The sequence below is a fragment of the Canis lupus genome, chromosome 37 (genome assembly GCF_011100685.1).
Source record: "Canis lupus familiaris isolate Mischka breed German Shepherd chromosome 37, alternate assembly UU_Cfam_GSD_1.0, whole genome shotgun sequence".
In the NCBI taxonomy this organism is placed as follows: Eukaryota; Metazoa; Chordata; class Mammalia; order Carnivora; family Canidae; genus Canis; species Canis lupus.
Window position 1 is genome coordinate 6643254 of NC_049258.1, and position 21444 is coordinate 6664697.

Here is a 21444-nt window from a genome sequence, read left to right on the forward strand (position 1 = left end):
TCCAGCCTCTGCTTAAAGACAGAAAGAAATCCCAAGCCCAACTGCCTCCAAGCACTACACTAATGCTGACTTAAAATGCATTACTTGCAGCCAGCATAAGCTTAAACTCTCCAAATCTCTCCCTTCCTGTCCTGCTCATGCCCTATCCCACCCCTGCCAACACACACACACACACACACACACACACACACACACTCTCATACACACTGTCTCACACACACACACACACACACACTGCACACCCCACCTTGTTTTGTCCCCTTTAAACAATAGCAGTCATTTACACTGTTCCTGTCCATCTGGAAAATAACACGAACAACATGGAAGAAAGTAATAATGAAGTCTAAGTGATTGTGATTCAACCAAAATCTGAGTTCTTTTAAGAATCGAAAACTCTGTTGATATTGATAAACCAGCCACGACCGCGTTGGGCTTCCACTCGACATTGCTGTGCTATATTTGCAACTTATGAAGTCCATTTAAATATAAACCATATTTAATAATATGTTATAAATTTCATCATACTGGTAAATAAGATTTGAGAGCTCAGGGTTCCCAGATACATATCATGCCTGGATACTGTGTATAGGGAGCTCTATGAGAAAGTTCTGAAAATGAATTAGGCATAAGAAAAGTAATGCATTTTTTTATCCCAAAGACTTGAGATTTAAAAGTTGCGTGTAATTTTTAACTGAGGCGGCACCACAAGGAAGTCTATAATTCTCTTTTTTTTTCTACCAGATTTTTTTTTTTTTTTTTTTTTTTTTTTTTTTACCTCTGGGCAGTTATCAGACTGCAGTAAATCTTTTATTACAAATAATTAAATCTTTCCATAATGTCTCAGACAATATCAAACACCATTTCATATTTCTAACAGAGAGCAGAGTAGGCATTCAGTACTAGAACTGAGTGAGGACAAGAGTGTTAAATTTCAAGCTTCTGATCACACCACCTGGTGACCAAAGCTTATGTGTCATTTTCTCACGTTGGCCGACTGTGTCTCACACATCTCGTCATCTCAGTGGAGACAAAAGTTTCTATTTCATATTGTAAGTGCAGGAAGTTGAGAGAGATAAAACCCAGCGAAAACATATCAATCTCAACTCAATTCAGTTAACAACAACAACAACAACAACAAAGCAAATTTAAATTAGTTGTTTTGAGGGGAGAGAGGGAAATGAAGGTATGGGATTAAGAGTCAAAACTATGACAAAAGCTGGTAGCTGTACATGGCATGTTGTAGCTCTGGAAACGGTCACATGATATCCTAAAATAAAGTGGCTTTTGTAGATTTTTTTCTTTTTTGGTATTGTAAACATGTGCTGTTTAATAGTACCCGAATTTAATTTAAAACATTTTTTTCTCTTTGCAAACAAAACAATTTAAAGCCTTTAAGGCAAATGTCTCCCTAAGAAAAAAAAGTCATTTGTTATAAAACTGTGAAGACACCCAAGCAAGACCCCACTTAAGATTCGTTAGCATGAACTTGAGAGCTTTTGTCCACTGTTCCTCAGAGTTAAACTGGGTTTTGATGGAATAGGAGCCGCCACTGCCTCCTGTGTCTTCAATCTTGCCTTTCTCCACATCCATCCTGTAGGGCAGACAAAAACGGGTTTCGCCTTTCTCAACCTCTTCTTTGAACTGCTGCACGCAGTCCAGGAAAGCCACCATGGCATGGTCAAACTTGTTGTCCCAGAAAAACCGCAACCCCCCAGAACAATATAACGGCAGCTCCTTAGATTTGTCTGTCAGAGATTCCAGATACGAATGGTTTCCGTAGGGAACAAGTCGATACCTCTGAAATTTCAGACCCATCTTATTGGCCAGGGCATGGAGCAGCAACACTGTCTGACCCCAAGCAGCATTAATCTCATTCCATTCCACAGGAACACTGGGCAGGCGACCCAGTCGGAAGTTATTGATTGTGCCGAACTGTCCACTGTGCCAGATGTGAAAGGTCGCGTTAAAGACATTGGTTTTCTTCAGCTTGTCCAGCTGCATCTGGGCATAACGCATCTGGTTTTCCACACTCTTCAGCTCATCATCCAGCTCCAGCTGCTGTCGCTTGAATTCACTATATTCCCTCTGATACTGAGCTTCCTCCTGATCCAGTCTCTCAGCCTCAGCCTGGACCTTCTCGAGATTTTCTGCCACTATCTTGCGGTTCTTCTCCACCTCTTCCAGCTCCTGGATCAGCCTCTCCTCCTCTAGTGCCAGCTCCCTGAGCTCCATCTGTAGCTGTTCACTGTCATCCTCATTCATCTGCTCCAAGATCTCTAAACAGCGTTTGTAGTTCTGACACTCATTTTCAGTGACGTTGAGCTGAGTGTCCAGTTGGTCTAAGAGAGTATCTGTGCATTCCTCACACAGTGGGTGATCCACATCGGTCTGGCCTGACATGATGTCAAAAAGGTCCCCAGTGACCTTCAGTCTTCGGCTGAGGTTCTCCATGGTACCACCGTCAGATGCCTCCCCGATCAGAGTGAAGCTGTTGGCGCTTTCTGTAGACATCATCCTCTCTCCCAAGGGAAGGCCATGCTGGTCTTCCACAGGGCCACTCAGCACGAAGGATGGCCTAGATGGACTGGCCGGGGGGATGAATCTGCGGGAGACACCATCCTGGCGAGTTTCAAGAAATGGCTCCTCTCCTGAGTTAGCCTCTTCCTCTTGGGTCTCTCCTGGTTTCACCTGGGCTGTGGCAAGTAATGGAGCTGTGAGCTCCTGGATGGTGACACGATCCAGGATCTTGAAGCTCGTGTCCAGTTTCAGGGGCTGGCTGCAACGCTGGCACACGAAGCTCACCTGCATGGTGCTGCTGGAAGCTTTAGACCCCTCCATCCCTTGGGGCCCGGAGCCCGCCACCCTGCTCCAGTCTACCGTGGGGGCGCCGTGGCGTCGGGTCTGCGGAGGAGCGAGGCCTCCAGGGCTGCCATCGCCCAGGCTTCCGCTACTTCCTCTACCAGATTTTATCAGGAAAAAACCCACTGATGGGTCCAGGTGATGGTAAGCTCACTCTGTGACAACAGCAGGGCCACTAAGCATGTTTCTGGTCTAAAATTAGCTTTCAATGTAATTTTTAAACTTTAGGAAAACCGGATTTACTCCCAGGATGTTAACTTGAATGCTAAGTTCAAAGACATAATCTTGACAGTCATACTGCAGAAAATAAGGGATTTCAATAAGGAGAGGGAATTATTGACTTTTAATAAAACCTAATTTGCTATGTGTTTTTATTTAGCATTGGGGTGAGGGGGAAGCCCTCGACCTCTGCTGCACCAGTCCAACCACAAAGGCAACTGAGTTCTGAGACTGGGTCCTGGTGCCTCTTGATGCCTGATTGAGCATAACGAGGTGGTTCCTCTCTTGGTGACTCCACACTACCTTCTCCCCACCAACCTCCTTGTGAGGTTCTAAATGGTATGGAGACCCCACTGGTGCCCTTCCAGGTCAAATCTAGATTTGGGAATCTGCAACACACACCTAACATCAAAGCACTTAGCAACTGTTGCCCAGTCAACACACAACATTCCAGTGGTTTAAAATGCAAAATAAGATCATGGTTCCTTTGAGATCACGGTCTCATTGTCCTGACTAAGGGGAACTTTTGGCTGCCCTTCCTCCTCTCAGAGATGGAACTGGGGGCTTGGCCAAAGGCAGTAAAACCAGGGTCTCGTGGGACAGAAACAGCCTGCCCAGACGTGTTGCGACCTGTTTCTCTTTTCTAGAGTGTTCCGAGTTCAATTGGTATGCACAACTACATTTCTCCTCTTGAGTCATGACCAATCAAAAACGTCAAAACGAGTCCAATGAGGGAAGTGGAGAGAAATTATCTGAGGAGCAGAGACACTTGGGTTTACTTGAGCCTTGATGAATTGGTGTTAGATAGGAATGGCAGGTAACAAAGCTAGGAGAAACCTGTTTCCTCGCCAGAAAAGAGGAGTTCAAAACTATCAACTCCCCTAGGACAAGAAGGAGAAGACCAGATTTTATGAGGAAAAAAACCTACCGATGGGTCCAGGTGATGGTAAGCTCACCCGGTGGGAGCAGCAGGGCCATCAGTCATGTTGCCCACAGCAGGGAAAGGAGGGGACCAATTCACTCGAAACTGGTCAGAATACTGGGATAATCACTAGTATGCAGTTCTAAAGCACCTTTTTTTTTTTTTTTTTGGAAGACCTGCCTGGGTCTGGGTGCAAAAGAAATTTGGCTAATGGATGATTCACAGCTGGGTTGCAGAATAGAATCTACTGGGAAATTGGGTCCCATTCTAATGAGTCTGATGCAACGAGTCAAGAGATCACAATCCAAGCACAGGCACTTTGAGGAAGCTTTCCCGGCAACTTGTGAAAGCTCCTCAAACATGCCATACTGAATCTGATCCTTCACATTGACACCTTAGAAATTATTATATTTTGAGGGCACCTGGATAGCTTAGTTGGCTAAGCTTCTGCCTTTGGCTCAGGTCATGATCCCAGGGTCCTGGGATGGACCCCCACATCAAGCTCCCTGCTTGAGGAGGTGAGTCTGCTTCTCCCTCTCCCTCTGCCTCTGCCCCCTGCTTACGCTCTCTTTCTCTCTCTCTCTAATAAATAAATAAAATCTTAAAATATTTTATTTAATTATGCATGAGAGACACAGAGAGAGAGGCAGAGACACAGGCAGAGGGAGAAGCAGGTTCCCTGCAGGGAGCCTGATGCAGGACTCGAACCCACGACCCCAAGATCATGACCTGAGCCAAAGGCAGAGGCTCAACCACTGAGTCACCCAGGTGCCCCAATAAATAAAATCTTAAAAAATAAATATTACACTTTGATCCCACAATCCTACTTCAAGGAAGGTATCCTATAGAAATAACTAGATATATAGACAACTTTTATATAAAGACAGCCAGAGTAACAATATTTGTAATAGTAAAGATAAGGAAGGCATCAATGTCAAAGCTAAGTATATTATTACTTTATTTTTTTAAAGATTTTATTTATTTATTTATTCAGGAAAGACACAGAGAAAGAAAGGCAGAGACGAAGGCAGAGAGGAAGGCAGAGAGAGAAGCAGGTTCCAGGCAGGGAGCCTGATGTGGGACTCGATCCTGAGACTGCAGATCATGCCCTGAGCCAGGGGCAGGTGTTCAACCACTGAGCCACCCAGGCATCCCACGTTATTACATGACTTAAATCCAAAAACAAAAATAAATAAATAAAATAAAATGGCCAATAGGCACATAAAAAGATGTTCGACATCATTAATCATTAGAGAAATGCAATTCAAAACCATGAAGAGGGACACCTGGGTGGCTCAGCAGTTGAGCATCTGCCTTCAGCTCAGGGCATGATCCTGGAGTCTGGGGATTGGGTCCCACATCGGGCTCCCTGCATGGAGCCTACATCTCCCTCCATCTCTGCCTCTCTCTCTCTCTCTCTCTCTCTCTCTCCCTCTCTCTCTCTCTCTCTCTGTCTCTCTGTCTCTCATGAACAATATATTTTTTTAAAAAACATGAAGATATTCCATATTCATAGTTCAAAATAATTAATACTGTCAAAATTTCCATATTGCCCCAAGCAACCTACAGATTCAATGCCATCCCTATAAAAATCCCAAAACCACAGTGAGAGATACCACTTCAGATACACTAGGATGGCTAAGACAAAACAAAACAAAAAATAAGAGTTGGTGAGAACATGTAGAAATAAGAACATTACTGACAAGAGTATAACGTGGCATAGTCACTGTGGAAAACAGTTTGGTGGATCCTCGATTAGTTAAACATGGAATTTACCTTATTACCCAAAAATTCCACTCCTGGAGAAATGCTCAGAAGAACTGAAAATGGAGGTACAAACAAAAGTGGTACACAAAAGTTCAGAGCAGGACTGTCCCCACAGCCAAAAGGTACAAACACCCCAAATGTTGTTTGGAACAATATTTGGAAACAAATGTGGTATAACCATACAACGGAATAGCATTCGGCCAGAAAAAGGAATGGTGTCCGGTGACACAATGACATGGATGAAACTTGACAACATTATGCTACATGAAAGAAGCCACAAAAGTCACAAAAAGGCCCCACGTTGTATGATTCCATTTATGTGAAATACCCAGATTAAGCAAATTCATCATGACAGCAAAGAAATTAGTAGTTGCCAGGGATTGCGAGGAGGAGGGAATAGGGAGTGACTGCTTCAAGGGTAGAGGGTTTCCTTTGGGGTGATGAAAACGTTCTGGAAGTGAGGTTGTGGTGATGGCTGCATAACACCGTAACGTACTAAATGCCCTGAATGATACACTTCACGGTGGTTCACGTGGTCAATTTCATGTTATTTTCCCAAAATTTTTAAAAGTTACAATCCTAAAACAGAATATTTTAGATATTATGATTGATCTTTGGGGGACTTGAATAAGATGCAGAAAATGTGGGAAAAGGAGTGTATGAAACTATTTTCAGTGTCATCCCGGCTTCATAGTATATAAACATGCACAGAAAAACAAGAGGGAAAGGACATTTATAAAAATGATGAACGAAGTTATTGGCAGGTAGAGCTTCCGTCTTGTATTTTTTCTGTCCTTTCCCAAATGTTCTATAATACTGTCTTTATTGTTGAATACTAAATTATTATTCAATATTGTTTTTATGATTATAAAAATAAACAATTTTTTAAAAGATGAGATCAGATGACACTTTGGAGCACAGATAGGAAAAGATAACAAGAATAATGCAAGGCCTAAAAAGCATGTGACATCATGATGCAAGTGGCAGGAGCTAGACAATGTTATGGAACAGTTAAGACTGCAAGCTTCAGGAGAATTGATGTCCCACCCAAAGCTGGAACTGTGGCTCCTGATCTTTTGAGTTTTCAAGACATGTCAGAGCTCCAGACATTTCAGTGAAATGCCCTGATTTTTTTAAGCCTTGGCAACTTATTCAATATTCTTCAAACCACAGGCCAAACAAAACACATCTGTGGACCGGATGTAGCCCACAGGCGCCAGTTAGCAAACTCAAGTTTATAGGAACAGGGATGTTTAGCCTCAAAGAGAAAAACCTTCGAAGGGACATAGCAACTTCAAATATCTAAAGAAAGGCTTTGTGCACTTAAATCTATTTGTCTCTGGAAGGGAGAATCAATCTAAAGGCTAGGCGTGGTCAGGAAGCAGAATTGTGCCCAGTAAATGAGGGAGGGCTTTCTATTAGAGCGGCTGCCCAATAATAAGCAGGGACTTCAAAATGTATCGACGTGCCCATCCCTCGGGTGTTCCAGCAAAGGTTTGATAAGCAGGATTCCTCCTTTAATTTAGGTCAGAAGTTGGGACTAGGTCAAAGATTCCCCATCATGGCTGAGCACCAGAAACTTGAAGGAAAAAAAAAAAAGATTCCTGGACCCCATCCCAGAACCATGGGGGTGAGGCCCAGGAGTGTGTATTTTATAAAACTGTCTCAGCTGCCTGGCAGGTGGTTTAGAAACACCACTGAATCTCTGAATCTGATGCTGGAATTCCACTATTCTTTTTTTTTTTTTTTTTTTTTTTTGAATTCCACTATTCTAATCCATGGTTTAACCTTGCAGGCAGGTAAGAGAAGGAGAGATTGAAGAAAGAAAGAGCAATTTACTGGAACTCATTACCGAACAGGCTCTCCACTAAATGCTTTCTTTATCTCATCTCACTGAAGTTTCACAACAACCACATGAGATCTGAAGCAATGTCTTCCATCCCATTTCATCCCAGGGAGAGAAGCTAAAGTTTGGGAGTTTGAATACGGCCACTGAGAAGATCTTTCTGGCTCCAGATTACAGCCTAGTGCAATGATACCACATTGCCCTCCTCTGACCTATTCAATAAATATATCCCAAGTGCCTCTGATGAGCGGGGCATTACACTAGGTGGAGAGGATTCGGCAATGATTAAGACACAGTCTGCAGCCTCGAGAATGTTTGGAATCCAGTGAGGGAAACAGAAAAGTAACAGTGAGAACTAGGGGGTTGCACAGGAAGGACACCCAATCTGGCCTTGTGTCATCAGGGAAGGCTTCCAGGAGGAGAGATCATCAAATTCGGTTAAAAGGAAAAAGGGACTCCAGGCTGAGGGTATAACATCTACAGGCCCAGAGGCTAGAGGGAGCCTAGCATGTGTGAGCAAGCGTGAGAAACTCGGGGTGGCTGAAGCATGGGAAGCAAGATGGGGAGGCCGGTGAGGTGGGCAGAACAGAGCCCCAAGCCCTCTGTGCCACACTGAGACTCTGTCATTTATCCCAAGAGGAACAGGAAGAGCTGAAGCTTAACACAAAGGAGTGACTCTTCAGAATCATATTTTACAAGGATCAGACCAGCTGTGATGGGGATATGGATTGGCAGGGCAGGACCCACAAGAGGCAGGGAGGCCATACGGCTGCGGCAGGTAATTTCAGCTAAGAGGTGATGGTCACCTGCACAAAAATGTGGCAGGGAGGATGCTGGGAAGCAGAGATGATGTCTCTCCTCTCCTCCCTCCCTCCCACACTATCCCCCTCCCTCCCTCCTTCCCTTCTTTCCTCCCCCCACCTTCCTTCTTGCAGTAAATAATACTATAGAGTCCTTGCTACTCCTGGCCATTCTGCTGGAGCTCGCCATACAAAGACGGGCAAAAAGAAACACAGTCCCTGCTGTCATGGGGTTTGCTCTCTGCTAGGCAATAGGTATTTGTGGAAAGTACTTTGAAAAGGGTTAAATAATATAGAGAAAGCGCACTGGTTGGTTAGGTTCTCAATAACACATAGGTGGTAAAGGATGTTAGGGGGCCGGCTTCTCCGTCCTCTATCATCAGTTCTGAATGTAAGAGCCCCATAAAATAAATCTGAAAAGTTACATCCTAATAAAGCAAGTACTCCTCCGAACCACTTTCCTAATATTCATATATGAGAAAGTAAATCAGACTGCTTGCTGTCGGTGTATTTCATTCACGGAAAGTAAGAAGAATTCACCTACGTTTTCACTCATCAGTCCTCAAACAAAAATGTTTGGCTGATTAAAAAAGACATGGAGATGGGCTATTAAATTAAGGAACTAGAAGAATTACTAAAACCTTACTAAATGTGGCCTCACGCTAAATGAAAGGCAAACTCTTTTTGCTGCGTTTGGGATAGTAGCTAGGTGCTTTGGGAATGAGTTTGGATTCACCCAAAAACCGACCACAGAACAAGCAAAAGGAGAATCGTGACTCAGAAGGCAGGCAGCAGGTGCCTGAAGGGTCTTCCTCCTCAGAGCCTTGCAACAGGCAGGGAAGGGCCTCCCAGGGCTCTGATCCTCAGCCTCCACTTCAGTCTCAGCCCCTGGTCACCGGTGAGGCCAGGACATTCTTACCAGAGCCCTCGCTGTGTAAGTCATGGCACAACATTCTTTTCATTCTTCTACTTGATCCCAGTGTAAGAGTCACCCTTGATTGAACAGCTGTGCCTGGGGAGGGCACATTGTGCTGCTTCTCTTTTAGAGCTGATTTTTTGTGACCTCTCAGATGACCCCTCTCATCTTTATCGTGCCAGCATCTCACTGGTCAGCAAGGAGATAAAGTACATCAGAAAATGAACTCTTCATTTGAAACACGGCTCTTACAACACTAGCTCAGGTAATTACCACCCATCGCTGATGGTGGCAACATGAGTGCGTCCTGCACCTTTCCCCGGCCCACCAGCAAAGGGGACCATACCCGTGGGTTGGTAGCACAGAGTCAAAATCCGCTTTCTCAAACATGTCACAGAAAGAAAGAAGTCGGATCCCACATGGTCAAATAATCCTAACTTCTACATTTGGCAAATGAGAGCAAAACATACAAGGTAGAGGCATACATGCCCTGGGCACTTTGAGCCGGCCTCCAAACAGAATCTGCTTCTACAAAATGTATCAGGTTCCTACAAGTCAAGTTGGAAAGTCCCCCTCCTCCCTTTCTAAATTGTACAGCAAGGGAAGAAGAGAAGATGCCAATTGGTGATGGGGGCTTCTGTTGCCATTATTAGGCTATGGTTTTATGGTAATCTTGGATAGTATTGCCAAACTAAAAAATTGCTTTCCTCAGGCTTTCTAAATGTATATTTTACTCTGGATGCTGAAAGAGATGTTTAAGATTTATTAAGCATTTTAGATATTTTCTCTCCAGCTCCACAGAAGACCCTCAACGCCAAGGTGTGACCTAAACCCATCTACAGGTGCCCTAGTGGAGAATGCTCAGTGCTGATAACCACCCCCTGACCCCCACACCCACAAACACGCCAGCAGTGCTGGGCCAAATGCAGGTCAGAGAGGGCACAGGCATTTCTCCTTAGCTCTCAGCAAAACCCATCCTATCAGCCCCACCTCCCCTTCCCCTCGCCCCCCAAGGGGAAGAGTGCAGGGAAAGCAAAGCTTTAGGTAGCTTTCAGTATTCAAACACTAGTTCAGTTTCGGGGGGGGGAAAAAGATGAATGAGCAAGGGGAGGCCAGGCCACACACCAGGGGTCTAGTTTTTAAGAAAAGCTTTCATTTTAATGCTTTCAAATGGGTTCTAATGTAACCTTGGAGAAGAATTACCCAAAACCCCACTTAAATGACCCATTTTCTCCAGGCTGTTTGTCTCTCTCCCTCCCCGAACACAGTGTGATTCATCCATTAGGCTATCTGAGAAAGAGAAATGTAGAATAAAGGCAAAATGGATACAACAGCCAATACCATCAGAGACAGCTCTTTGCTTTGTGTTGCTTAAGTGATTCGTAAATGTAATTCATTTCTGTGTCCACGGTTCACATGCCCACAGCTCTTCAGAGATGAAAAGGCAAGATGTCCTGACCGGTTTCTTTGAATGAATCAAATCCTGATACTGTTTATGGATCCTGGGATCCAAAACCCTGACTTCATAACAACTCTTAATTGTTCCTGTGAACAGACACTAATAACAGGATAAAGATGAAATGTTAAGAAAACCAAAGAAAACAAGTTTTAGTTGGCATCACACTTTGAACCTGCTACATCATTACCAGAGCAAACCTGGCTTGAAAACACCCTGATTCCCAACTGCTCTCAAGTGGGAAGGTAAGTGAAGAGAGAAATGATGGACAGACCAGTGGCTGCAGAGTTGGAGAACAGCGTGACAAATACGCAGTCAGAGCTGCCACTCTCATTGCTGTGTCTCTGCAGACATCACTAATCAAGCATGACTCTCTTCTATCTCACAGAAACAACCTCAGGAGCTTTCTCAACACACTTCAATCCATCGGTCGTGTACAAAGATGAAAAGCTGATTGGTCTTTTATTTAACAATTTTATTTTCTGCTAAGAACTGGAATAGTTTATGGAAATCACTATGAACAGCTTTTAGAAGAGGCAAAGTGCTAAAACAACTGCTTCTGTTTTCTGTAAGATAGACAGATAAGCCTGCTGCCTCTGCCCATGGCACCAAGTTGCCTTATGAGTCAGGAGAATGAAGAACCAGGGCATGAGTCTGTCTCAGAGAGAGGGAGAACAGGACCGCAGCTGGGAGGTGAGGGCCTGCTGGGACACAGGCTCCTTCGGGGCCTCACTTGGAGGAACAGGGCCAAAGCACAGTCTGCTCAGAAACCGTGGGAACAACTCCTGCCACCTAAAAGACTTCTCTTAGTAACAAAAACCCCTTTAAGTGAATGTTTCCCCTTTAGGCTGAAGTCACCTGAGTTAGAAGATTATCATCAGTCACATCTTACAGAGAATTATTTAATAGTTCGTTTATGGTTTGGTTTTGTTTTGTTTCTTGACTCCTAAATAGAGATCACCAGCAAGGGGGAGGCTAGGTGTTTTCGCCAGGCTCAGGGATGCAGAGCAGCCATGAGGAGCATTTATTGAGTGGCTACTACATGCCAAGCACTTCTCATACATTATTTTGCTTCTTCCTTGCCACTAACGGTGAGTTCATATTCACATCACCCTCTTACAGATGAGGAAAATGAGGCTCTGCAATGTAAGGAACCCAACCAGTGCTATAAAGCTAGCGAGGGACGGGGGTTGGATCCAAATCAAGATCTGTCTGACTCCAAAGCTTGTGCCCCTCCCATTCCATTGAGCTGGCTCCATCGGGAAGGCATCAGAGACAGACCTGGCACACTCAGAAATGTTCCATAAGGCAGATGTCCATCTTCTTCGATAGCCTTCTTCCAGAGATTAGGAAGGAAGAGAATTCTCCTCTTGCAAGAGAGACCTTAAGAGCGAAGGATCACCCCACCTGTTGGAACTTCTTGCCTTGGAGAGATTAGAGGGTCAGGGGCTACGAACTGGAATGGCAAGTGTCAGCTTCCTTTGACTCAGATTTCATTCCTCCCTTATGGAGAGATGCAGCTTCAAAGGAGGTCAGAAACAGAAGCTGAGTATGGCCTCAGCTCCAAGGAGAGGAAAGTGAAAGGTTAGAGGGACAAATGTCCTCCTACAGTCTTTGATGGAGTTTGATGGAACAGAAAGTGTCCAGAGCAAAATCTGCTGTAGCCTATAAGCTAATCCTGTCCTGCTTCATCAGTAGGGTTCACCCAGGGATTACACCCAGCCTCTTGTGTTATGTAGGCCCCATGTTGCACCTGCGTGCCAGGAGAGGGTAACGGACCAGATGGAGCCTATGCCCATTCTCTAAGCACATGCCTCTCACTCATGCCCTGAAGTCAGACTGCAGCCACTCCCCATTCACCACTTGGTCCTGCACTATTCACCCTCAATATTGAGGGACTGTAGGGCCTACGCTTTAAGCAGGTCCAGTGAAACCCAGGAGCAATGTCAGCAGCACTTGTTGAACAGGCAAGCATGTGGAAGTGTGATATGCACTTCACTGTGCCCCTTCAGTTGAGTGATAACACAGGGGATAACTCAGGCAAGTGGGAAGCATGAAGGGAAGGCAACCGACATGCCTTGTATGCTTCCGACATATCTCAAATAAGTTAACCAAGGAGCCAGGGTTCAACCAGTCCTGTTTAAACTCTTCCTCCAAAGTACTTGTAACAGAATACATGAGTGAATTATTCCCTTGGATGTTTGACTCAAAAATAACTTTTTAACTTAAAATTCACATAAATTGTACAGTGTATGCCTTAAGAGATCCATATTTGCATCGAGGTAAGAATAATATTTTTAGTTGACTGTTGAAAAAAACTAATCATTTGGGAAGATAAAAGGTGTTAATCCTGTGAATTTTACAGACCCTGCCATATTTCAGGGCCGCCATCTTGAAGGACACAAGAATCTTCGACCAAGTCAGGATCATCCGATTCTGCTGCTCCATCCCACCGTGAGATTCTTTATACCAACTTTGGAGGTTCTAAGTGTTCACTAAGAAAGGCAGGTTGCAAACCATAGTCAGATAAAAGGAAGAGTGAGAGACAGCAAGCAGAAGAGAACACAGCACAAGGAAGCCCCATGAAAGGTCAACAGATCGAGACCCAATGAACCAAAGGAACACCAATCACTGTGTCTTCTTCTTTAATTTTGTGACCAACACTCTAGTGATGAATGATTAATAATCAAAAGTAGGGACACCTGGGTGGCTCAGCAGTTGAGCATCTGCTTTTGGCTCTGGGAGTAATCCTGGTCTGGGGATCGAGTCCCACATCAGGCTTCCTGCGGGGAGCCTGCTTCTCCCTCTGCCTGTGTCTCTGCCTCTCTCTGTGTCTCTCATGAATAAATAAATAAGATCTTTTTAAAAAATCAAAAGTAAACTCTCATGCACAGGAATTTACTTTGTTGAATCTCTCTCTCTGTCCCACACACACACACACCCAAATACACCCTGCCACCACTAATTTAGGGGAAAGAGGGAAGCTAGCTATAGGCAGGCATATAGATCCTGAGAATGAGGAACTGGAACTAGGAGGTGCTGGTAATAGTGGATACAGAAGATGCCAGGGATCGGCAGTACTAGGGCCAGGAGTTTGAAACCAGATAGACAGTGATCCAGTGAGAGAGCACAGTGACATGAGATAGGAAGGTCATCTGAGCTCTAAGGCTGGATTCTATATATGCCAGTAGGTATGTGAGTTTGGATAATGGATAGTTCTCAAAGAAACTATTTTCACCATACAGTCCCAAATCAAGAACCCAAAATAAGCACGTCATGCACCAAATATATACAACTCTCTATAGGTCTAATGATTCTCCAGCCAGTCCATCGTTACCTAGGCAATGGCAAATTCTCAGGAAACTACCAAGACCATAGTTTGCAGAAGGGAAGGTATCACGTCTACAGGGTCACCACTGTGTCTCTAACTCCTAGCACATAGTAGGCCCTCAGTAAACCTATGCTCATTGAGTGGAGAGAAGGGAACATTATAGTATTATTATAGGATAATTTCAAAATAACACATTGATTCACCCTGCCTCTTCCACTCTACTTTTATGTGTGTTAGCCAATAAGGTCACTGTAGAGTCTCACAGAAGAACTTCTACATGGGTAAAATTTCTGCATCACAGCAACTGTTGTGGTGTCACATAACACATGCTTTCACTCAAAAGAATCCAGTACCACCCACTGTGGGGGAGGGAGGCAGGGACACACACACCCGCATGCACGCCAGCCATCCCACTCAGTGACCTCATACCCTAAAGTGAGAGAGAGAGAGAGAGAGAGAGAGAGAGAGAAGAGGAGAGGAGAGGAGAGGAGAGGAGAGGAGAGGAGAGGAGAGGAGAGGAGAGGAGAGGAGAGGAGAGGAGAGGAGAGGAGAGGAGAGGGAGAAGAGAAGAGAAGAGAAGAGAAGAGAAGAGAAGAGAAGAGAAGAGAAGAGAAGAGAAGAGAAGAGAAGAGAAGAGAAGAGAAGGAAACACGATTCCAGGGCTCCCTTGGTCTCACTGCAGTGAGCTTTTCACAGTGTGAACATCTCACAGAGCTGAGTGGGATTTTAGTGTTTAAAGAAACATATTTTTCATACAAGTTGGCCCCCAAACACAAGCCAACTGCTTATCTGGTGTTCAGAGAAACAGCAATCCATTCCAACTCTGCAGGCAAAATTGGCTATGCTGGCCTCAATGAGATAGTGTAGGACTCTAAGGTGGAGCCTTCCAAAGGGATTCTTAAGGATAATTTTGACTCTACATGACTTATGCCTCATATACAGACTTAAAAATAGTCATTCAGTAAACTGTACCCCCCAACACAATCTGGTACATCACTGAAAACAAGGTTAGGCTGAATAAGGAGTACTTTCCAAAGGAGAAAATTGTACATCTGCTTACCCAAGTGGTCCATAAAAGAACTGTCTATAATACAGACAATATTATATTTGGCATTGTATCTCCCATCCAGCTTTCTGGTTTTTCTAAGATGAACCCAAATAATATCTGCATGGTGATTATTCCACAGAAAGCCCGCTTGAAATTTTTCTGCCTTTCTTCTCATTGACTTCAACACGTGTTATTTCAAGACCTCTATTAAATATATTAAACACATTGAACCTTAGCTAAAATAAATCCAGCTAATTAAATGATATAAAGAACAGCTCATTAGCAGAGCACTGGTAAATATTTCTCTATTCCAGCTAAGCAAGGTTTATTATACACTTGAGCACTGTGCAGTTTCATCACGCCTCAATTATCAGCCTTACATGCTAAGCCCAAGCATAAAGCTGTTATTGAGCAAATAATGGCATTGGACCTGCGCATTGCCAAGCTCTTGGCGACTGATTCACACAATCTCTAAACAGCCAATTTAAACCAACTGCAAGTTTTCACAAATAAGACAGTTCTAACACTTTTAATGATCTGGTTTACTAGACTTTTTGAGTAAACAAGCTTAGAACTCTTTCATTCCTTGTTAGAAAGATACATATCTCAACCACAGTTACCTTAAGGAATCAAGTATTTGTATCTTCAGGAGTATAGAACCTTTTCTAAAATATATTTTAGGTTTCTTTATTGCCATGCGAATTTTAGGATCACTCTAAAAAATCAAGCCACTTTAAAGGACAAAGGACCAAAGAATCAGATGGAGTCAGCGGCTGAAGGATGCAGCAAATGAACTACACCTATATTCACCTTGTTTATCCCTGTAACTATTGTGGGAAATTACCCCAAGGAAACAATCAAGGATGAGCACAAAGATTCATGTTTAAGATATTTATCAGGGGGTTGTTTAGTACAGAAAACAACTGGAAACTTCTTAACTATCTAATCTTAAGGATAGAGTGAAGTAAAATAGAGCACATCCATAGGTTGGAATATTATGCAGCCATCAAAAAATGATGTTTCAAAGAATTTTTAAGGACTTGGAGATATATTTGTTTGCAATAGAGCGGGAAAACAAGGAAACAAAAGCACATCCAAGAGAGCAAAGCCTGGCACACAGACAGACCTGCAAACATGCAAAAAAGATTTTGGTTGCGGGAAGAAAAACATACAAGAATAGCCCGTCTGTGCTTTGAAGTACTTGTACACATATATAAATAAGCAAGCATCAAGAGAAAACAGAGGAAAAATATCAACAAGTCAGTAGTACTTCTCTTAGTGATTACATTACAGGTGAGTTACTTTCTCCTTGCATATATTCTAAATTTTATGGCTAATATCAATCTCTGATACAGTTGGGAGAGAAAGAAACACTATAAAAACAAAACGCAAAAACAGATGACTAAATGAAATTGCAGTTTTTAAAGGTTTATTTATTTAAGAAAGAGAGAGCATGCGTGAGTCGGGGGAGGGGCAGAGGGAGAAGGAGAAGCTGACTCCCCACTGGGCAGAGAGCCTGACATCAGGTTCAATCCAGGACCCTGAGATCCTGACCTGAGCCAAATCAAGAGTCGGACACCTAATGGACTAAGGCACCCTGAAATTACATTTTTAATAGAATCTTTAAAGAATAACTAGGACACAGAAGCCAGATGGCATCAATGGCTATAGCAGAAACAAAGCCTCAGACCAGCAGGTCACGAAGGCTCCTTCCTGGATGGATGCTCAAAGTTAGGCCAAACCAGAATTCAGGGACTCAAAGAACTGATAGCTGCATGTAAAAAGCAAGTTTATAGTTCATCTTAAGTTCCTCATCAGAATTTTCCATGTTTGGGGGCACCTGGGTGGCTCAGTAGGTTAAGCGTCTGCCTTCAGCTCAGGTCATGATCCTGGGGTCTTGGGATCAAGCCCCACAATAGGCCCCCTGCTCAGCGAGGAGTCTGCTTCTCCCTCTCTCTGTGGTTCCCCCTGCTTGTGTTCTCTAGCTCTCTTGCTCGCTCTGTCGAGTAAATAAACAAAATCTTAAAAAAAAAAAATTCCCACATTTGCTTGATACAGTATATCTAAGCAAAATGTGCTGGCACATAATTTACTCTGTTTGCTGAAAAACACTAAGAAGTAAATAGCCAGCCCCAATTTTTCACCTGAAGCTCTTTCTTGCTTCTGGTAGAAAAAAAGGCTATTTTGTGTGGCATTGGCTAGGATACAGAAACCCAAGGTTCTGGCAGCTTGGGCTTGTCTCAGTGCAGGAGGTTAGCCAGCACTGGTAGTCAGCTGAACATTCAAAATGGGAAAGTGTGAAGCAGGAAATCCATAGCTTCCAATTTAACCCATCCCTAAAGTCAGGCATTAGAGAAAAAAATTTCCCAATTTTTGATGGCTTCAATTAACTGAAATAAACATCTCGATATATTGCTAGTAAGGAAGATATGCATTCACATTCATGGTTGATCAACAACCTGGAAAAAAAAAATCTGGTACTTTCAAAGATATATGTTAAGCCTGTCACTAAGTAGCCATTTAATTAAAGTAAATGTCTCCACATAAATCCTACTGGCACAGGGGCCTGCCATTTTGGAAATCAACCTGCAATTAAGACTTTGGGCCTAATTACGTGGCAACAAACGGAGAGATCCTAAGAGCCGTGACATATTGAAGGCCTTTAAAAGACTTAAACTTTGTGCCAGGATTTATGACGTTGTTTCCTCCTCATTTCCTTCTCAATTTGCATTCAACCTCACAGCCTTGAGTAACAGCAGCATCTGCCAGTTTTCTCCCAAGCAGCTGGGGTATGAAAGACAGAACACAAAAATCACAACAGACCTGGGTTCAAGGGTTTGCTCTGCCCTCCGCAGGTTCTGAAACTTGACCCTTTGGGACCTGTCCCCTTATCTGTAAAATGGAAAGGAAATCACCTGTCTCTTTGGCTGCTGTGAAGATTCATGTGAAGGTACATAGTACAAAACTGTCATTTAAAATATAGTGTGTCGGGGCACAGGGGCGGCCCAATGGTTGAGCATCTGCATTCGGCTCAGAGTGTGATCCCAGGGTCCTGGGATCAAGTCCCGCATAGGGCTCCCCACAGGCACCTGCCTCTCTGTGTCTCTCATGAATAAATATATAATATATATATTATATTATTTATAAATAATATATTTATATATTATATATATAATATTACATATATAGCGTATCTGGTATGGTTTTCAAAAATTTCTGTCCCAATCTGTAATACAGAAGAATGGTACTTTTATTCAACGGAGGAAATGAGTAGATATTTCGCCCTAAAAGTCACTCACTTAGGGTGAACAGCAAATATTTCCTCGGTGGCTCCTCCTATCAGTGATCCAACAAATTTCTTTGCAGTACCTACTGTGAATTAATCCCTGCTCTCCAAAGGATCTTGACTTTTTAGTCTGTTCTACCTCCCTCCAGTTTAGGAACTGACCCTCCTAAGTCCTTGTGATTCAGATGAAACAATTTATTAGAAAATTTTCTGCAGCTGGACTCACCACCAGGGCAGGCATATGACCCAGGCTGACCAGTCAGAGTTCTTTTTTCAGAATCGACGGGGTTTGGGGAGGGGATCAAGGGTGCCCTCTCTCCAAGACACTGAATAGAGGTGTACTTCACCTATGACTGGGAAAGAGTAGACTTTCCATGCTGCACTAACATCATCCCCTACATAACTACCTGTTCTGGCCTTTTTCCAGCAGAAACCACTTCTGTCCTCACAAGCATCAACTTCAGGGAAACGTGCTCGATCGTACTGTCCTGAAATGGCATGAAACCTAAGGCAGCTAGTGGCTGGCTTCTGAGCAAGCATACTATTAGAAAAACAAACAACCAAAATCACTCCTCTGGCCAAAAAAAAAGAAAGATAAAAAGAGGTTCAACCACCATCACAAGTAAGAAGGCCAAGCTGGCTGATCTATGAAATCACCAGCCCATAAAAGGAGCAAGAAGATGAAGAAGGAGTTTTAACTATTTTCTCATCACTATTTTCCAAGCAAGCCTGGTGCGGTGCTGACGAAGAGAGATCACTTCATTTACTTTACACTTTTCTCATGACCCAATTGTCTTCCATGTTACTAGGTTATCTAAATAATCACAATTACCTCCTGTTTCCTGACTGATTCATGTGTTTTTCAGACAATCAAAACCCATAAGGACACAAAGAAAGATCCAGGGTATCAGATATGATGTCAACACCACCAGGGCCTTATTCAAAGGTTCTAAAATCTTCCAGATAATCAGGCTTTCACTAAGGCTGGAATGCTTCCAAAATGGATTTCAATGGGGGAACATATTGGTGTTCTTTAACATACAAAATGTTGGTGTCATCATGGCCCACCAAAGTTCAAGTGACTCAATCAGAGAAAGACTAGTATGTTCTTGAATGACATAATAGACTCTCTTGGAGACAGCAAAAATAGCACACTCCACTCCCTATCTGAAAGACACTTGAAATTGTTGTGTAAAACAATTGAGAAATTAAGCAATAGGAAAATGGCTGGGTAACCAATCCAGAAGAGCCTATTTTCCACTTCTGAGCAAAGCAATAATGGTTCTGAATCACCGTTTGCTCTTCCTCAAGGTGCACCCTTGAGATTTTTATCCTTTGCGGTAATAAAAGTATGATAGAGTTATTTAACAACCGTAGGATCTAGTTTTCTCATCTGTTAAATGAGTGGGTTGGCTGGCATGTTTTTGTTTTTTATTTTCAGTTCTTTTAGGTCCTTTCCAGATCTAAAAAGTCTGTGGTTCAGCTCAGAATACACAACTCCCACAGAATTTCCAGAAAAACATTTGTGTAATTGGCCCCAGAGGAAAAGATATTTAGCAACAAAGCCCTTCACTCTTGGATGAAAATGTTCCCTCTGCTCCCTATCGATGGATAGAATAAGATTGGCAATAGCATGAGGGCTTAGGTTATAAATAAGAAAATTCATAGGTAGCATTAAAACACTAAAATGAGATGGAAGGAAAGAATAACTCTTGAGATCAGGACACCAGGACAGGATGGATTCTTCTTTGCTTGGGATACTTTAGGAGAGGTCCTCTAAAATGGCAGAGAGATGGGAAGACCATCCTGTAAATGGAAGGATAGAAAGACATTGAATAGAGAGAGTGGAAAATATTTACTGAGATGATTCTTCACCTTTTAACACTCCTTCTACCTCAAATCCCCCAAAGCAGGAGTCTCTGTCTTCTTTATGAGGTGCTACTATCCCCCATGTCCCTCCCTTCATTCTCCAGAGATGTCTAAAATACCAGCGGGACTCCAGCTATTCCCAGCCACCCCTGTTGAACTTAGCTATACCATTCCCTTTTGCTGTGCACACATCATACAAGGCATTCAAGAGCCAAAATCAAGTATTTCCCTAGATTATCCCATCTTCACACCTTTGCTCAAGCTGACCACTTTACTTTGAGAACTCTTTTTGTTGTTGTTGTTGCTCCCAAGCCAATAACCACAGTTCAAGGGCTAGCTTCTTCATGAAGCCTCCTGCGACCCATGCCACAGTCCACTCCCCACTCCCCACATATCTCTGTTATATGCTGAAAGAAAGGGATGACTAGGAATCAAATATTGAATATCCAGGAGACTGAGAAGAAAAGAAAGTTTCCTGAAGCCCCCTTAAAGATAGATAGATTGATTGATTAGCACAAGAGACATTGGAGAGAGGCAGAAGGACAGGGAGACGGAGAATCCTAGGCGGACTCTGTGCTGAGCACAGAACCCGATGTGGGGTTGGAACTCATAACCCTGAGATCATGACCTGAGCTGAAATCAAGAGTCAGACACTTAACCGACTGAGCCATCCAGATGCCCTATCCTGAAGCCCCCTTGGAAAAATTTCCCAGAATTAGGAGGGGGGGGGCTCATAAACTCACTTTTTTTAAGCATACAGTTCTGTGATAAGTCTATCCACACTGTTGTGTGATCATCACACAACATCCATCTCTAGAACATAATGTCACTTTTGCTTAAACTAGTTTGAGTGGGATTTCTATCACTTGCACCCAATAAAATCCTGACAAATAAATGTATAGTATAGTACAAGAAGTTCAAGAAGGATTGGAGGACTGTCTTTAAAACAATGAATAAAGTAAAATTTATGACACTATGAAAACAAATGAGACCTTGATTTGAGGTTCTTGAGAATAATGAGGATCTGAGAAAACCAGAGGATAATTAAGCAAATGGCTGTGTAGAGTAGATCACCTGGAAAAGGATTCTTTGCTTCTAAATTTGTAATAGGAGACAACACTAATA

At 43.2% G+C, this 21444-nt stretch overlaps 2 protein-coding genes and 1 long non-coding RNA gene across 20 annotated transcripts in view; 1 reads left to right on the plus strand and 2 right to left on the minus strand.

The window, feature by feature from the left end:
- Positions 1–21444, minus strand: part of ANKRD44 (ankyrin repeat domain 44) — a 365215-nt gene that overhangs the window by 263842 nt on the left and 79929 nt on the right. The window lies entirely within an intron of this gene.
- On the minus strand, positions 785–2949 carry LOC119877912 (beclin-1). Of its 2 annotated transcripts, XM_038585245.1 has the most exons (2): positions 2587–2949; positions 785–2517 (listed from the first exon to the last, which is right to left on the minus strand). In XM_038585245.1, the coding sequence occupies exons 1-2, from the start codon at positions 2836–2838 to the stop codon at positions 1423–1425; spliced, it is 1347 nt and encodes a 448-aa protein (XP_038441173.1). In that variant the 5' UTR covers positions 2839–2949; the 3' UTR covers positions 785–1422. The 2 variants fall into 2 exon arrangements, with proteins under 2 accessions (XP_038441173.1, XP_038441172.1); XM_038585244.1 differs by having other exon boundaries at positions 785–2949.
- Positions 3533–19739, plus strand: LOC111094396. Of its 6 annotated transcripts, none has more exons than XR_005385157.1 (4): positions 3533–3744; positions 7563–8391; positions 18020–18114; positions 18878–19739. It is a non-coding gene; the product is annotated as an uncharacterized LOC111094396 (long non-coding RNA). The 6 variants fall into 6 exon arrangements; XR_005385156.1 differs by having other exon boundaries at positions 18881–19738; XR_005385159.1 differs by lacking the exons at positions 18020–18114; positions 18878–19739 and adding exons at positions 10756–11030; positions 11740–11965.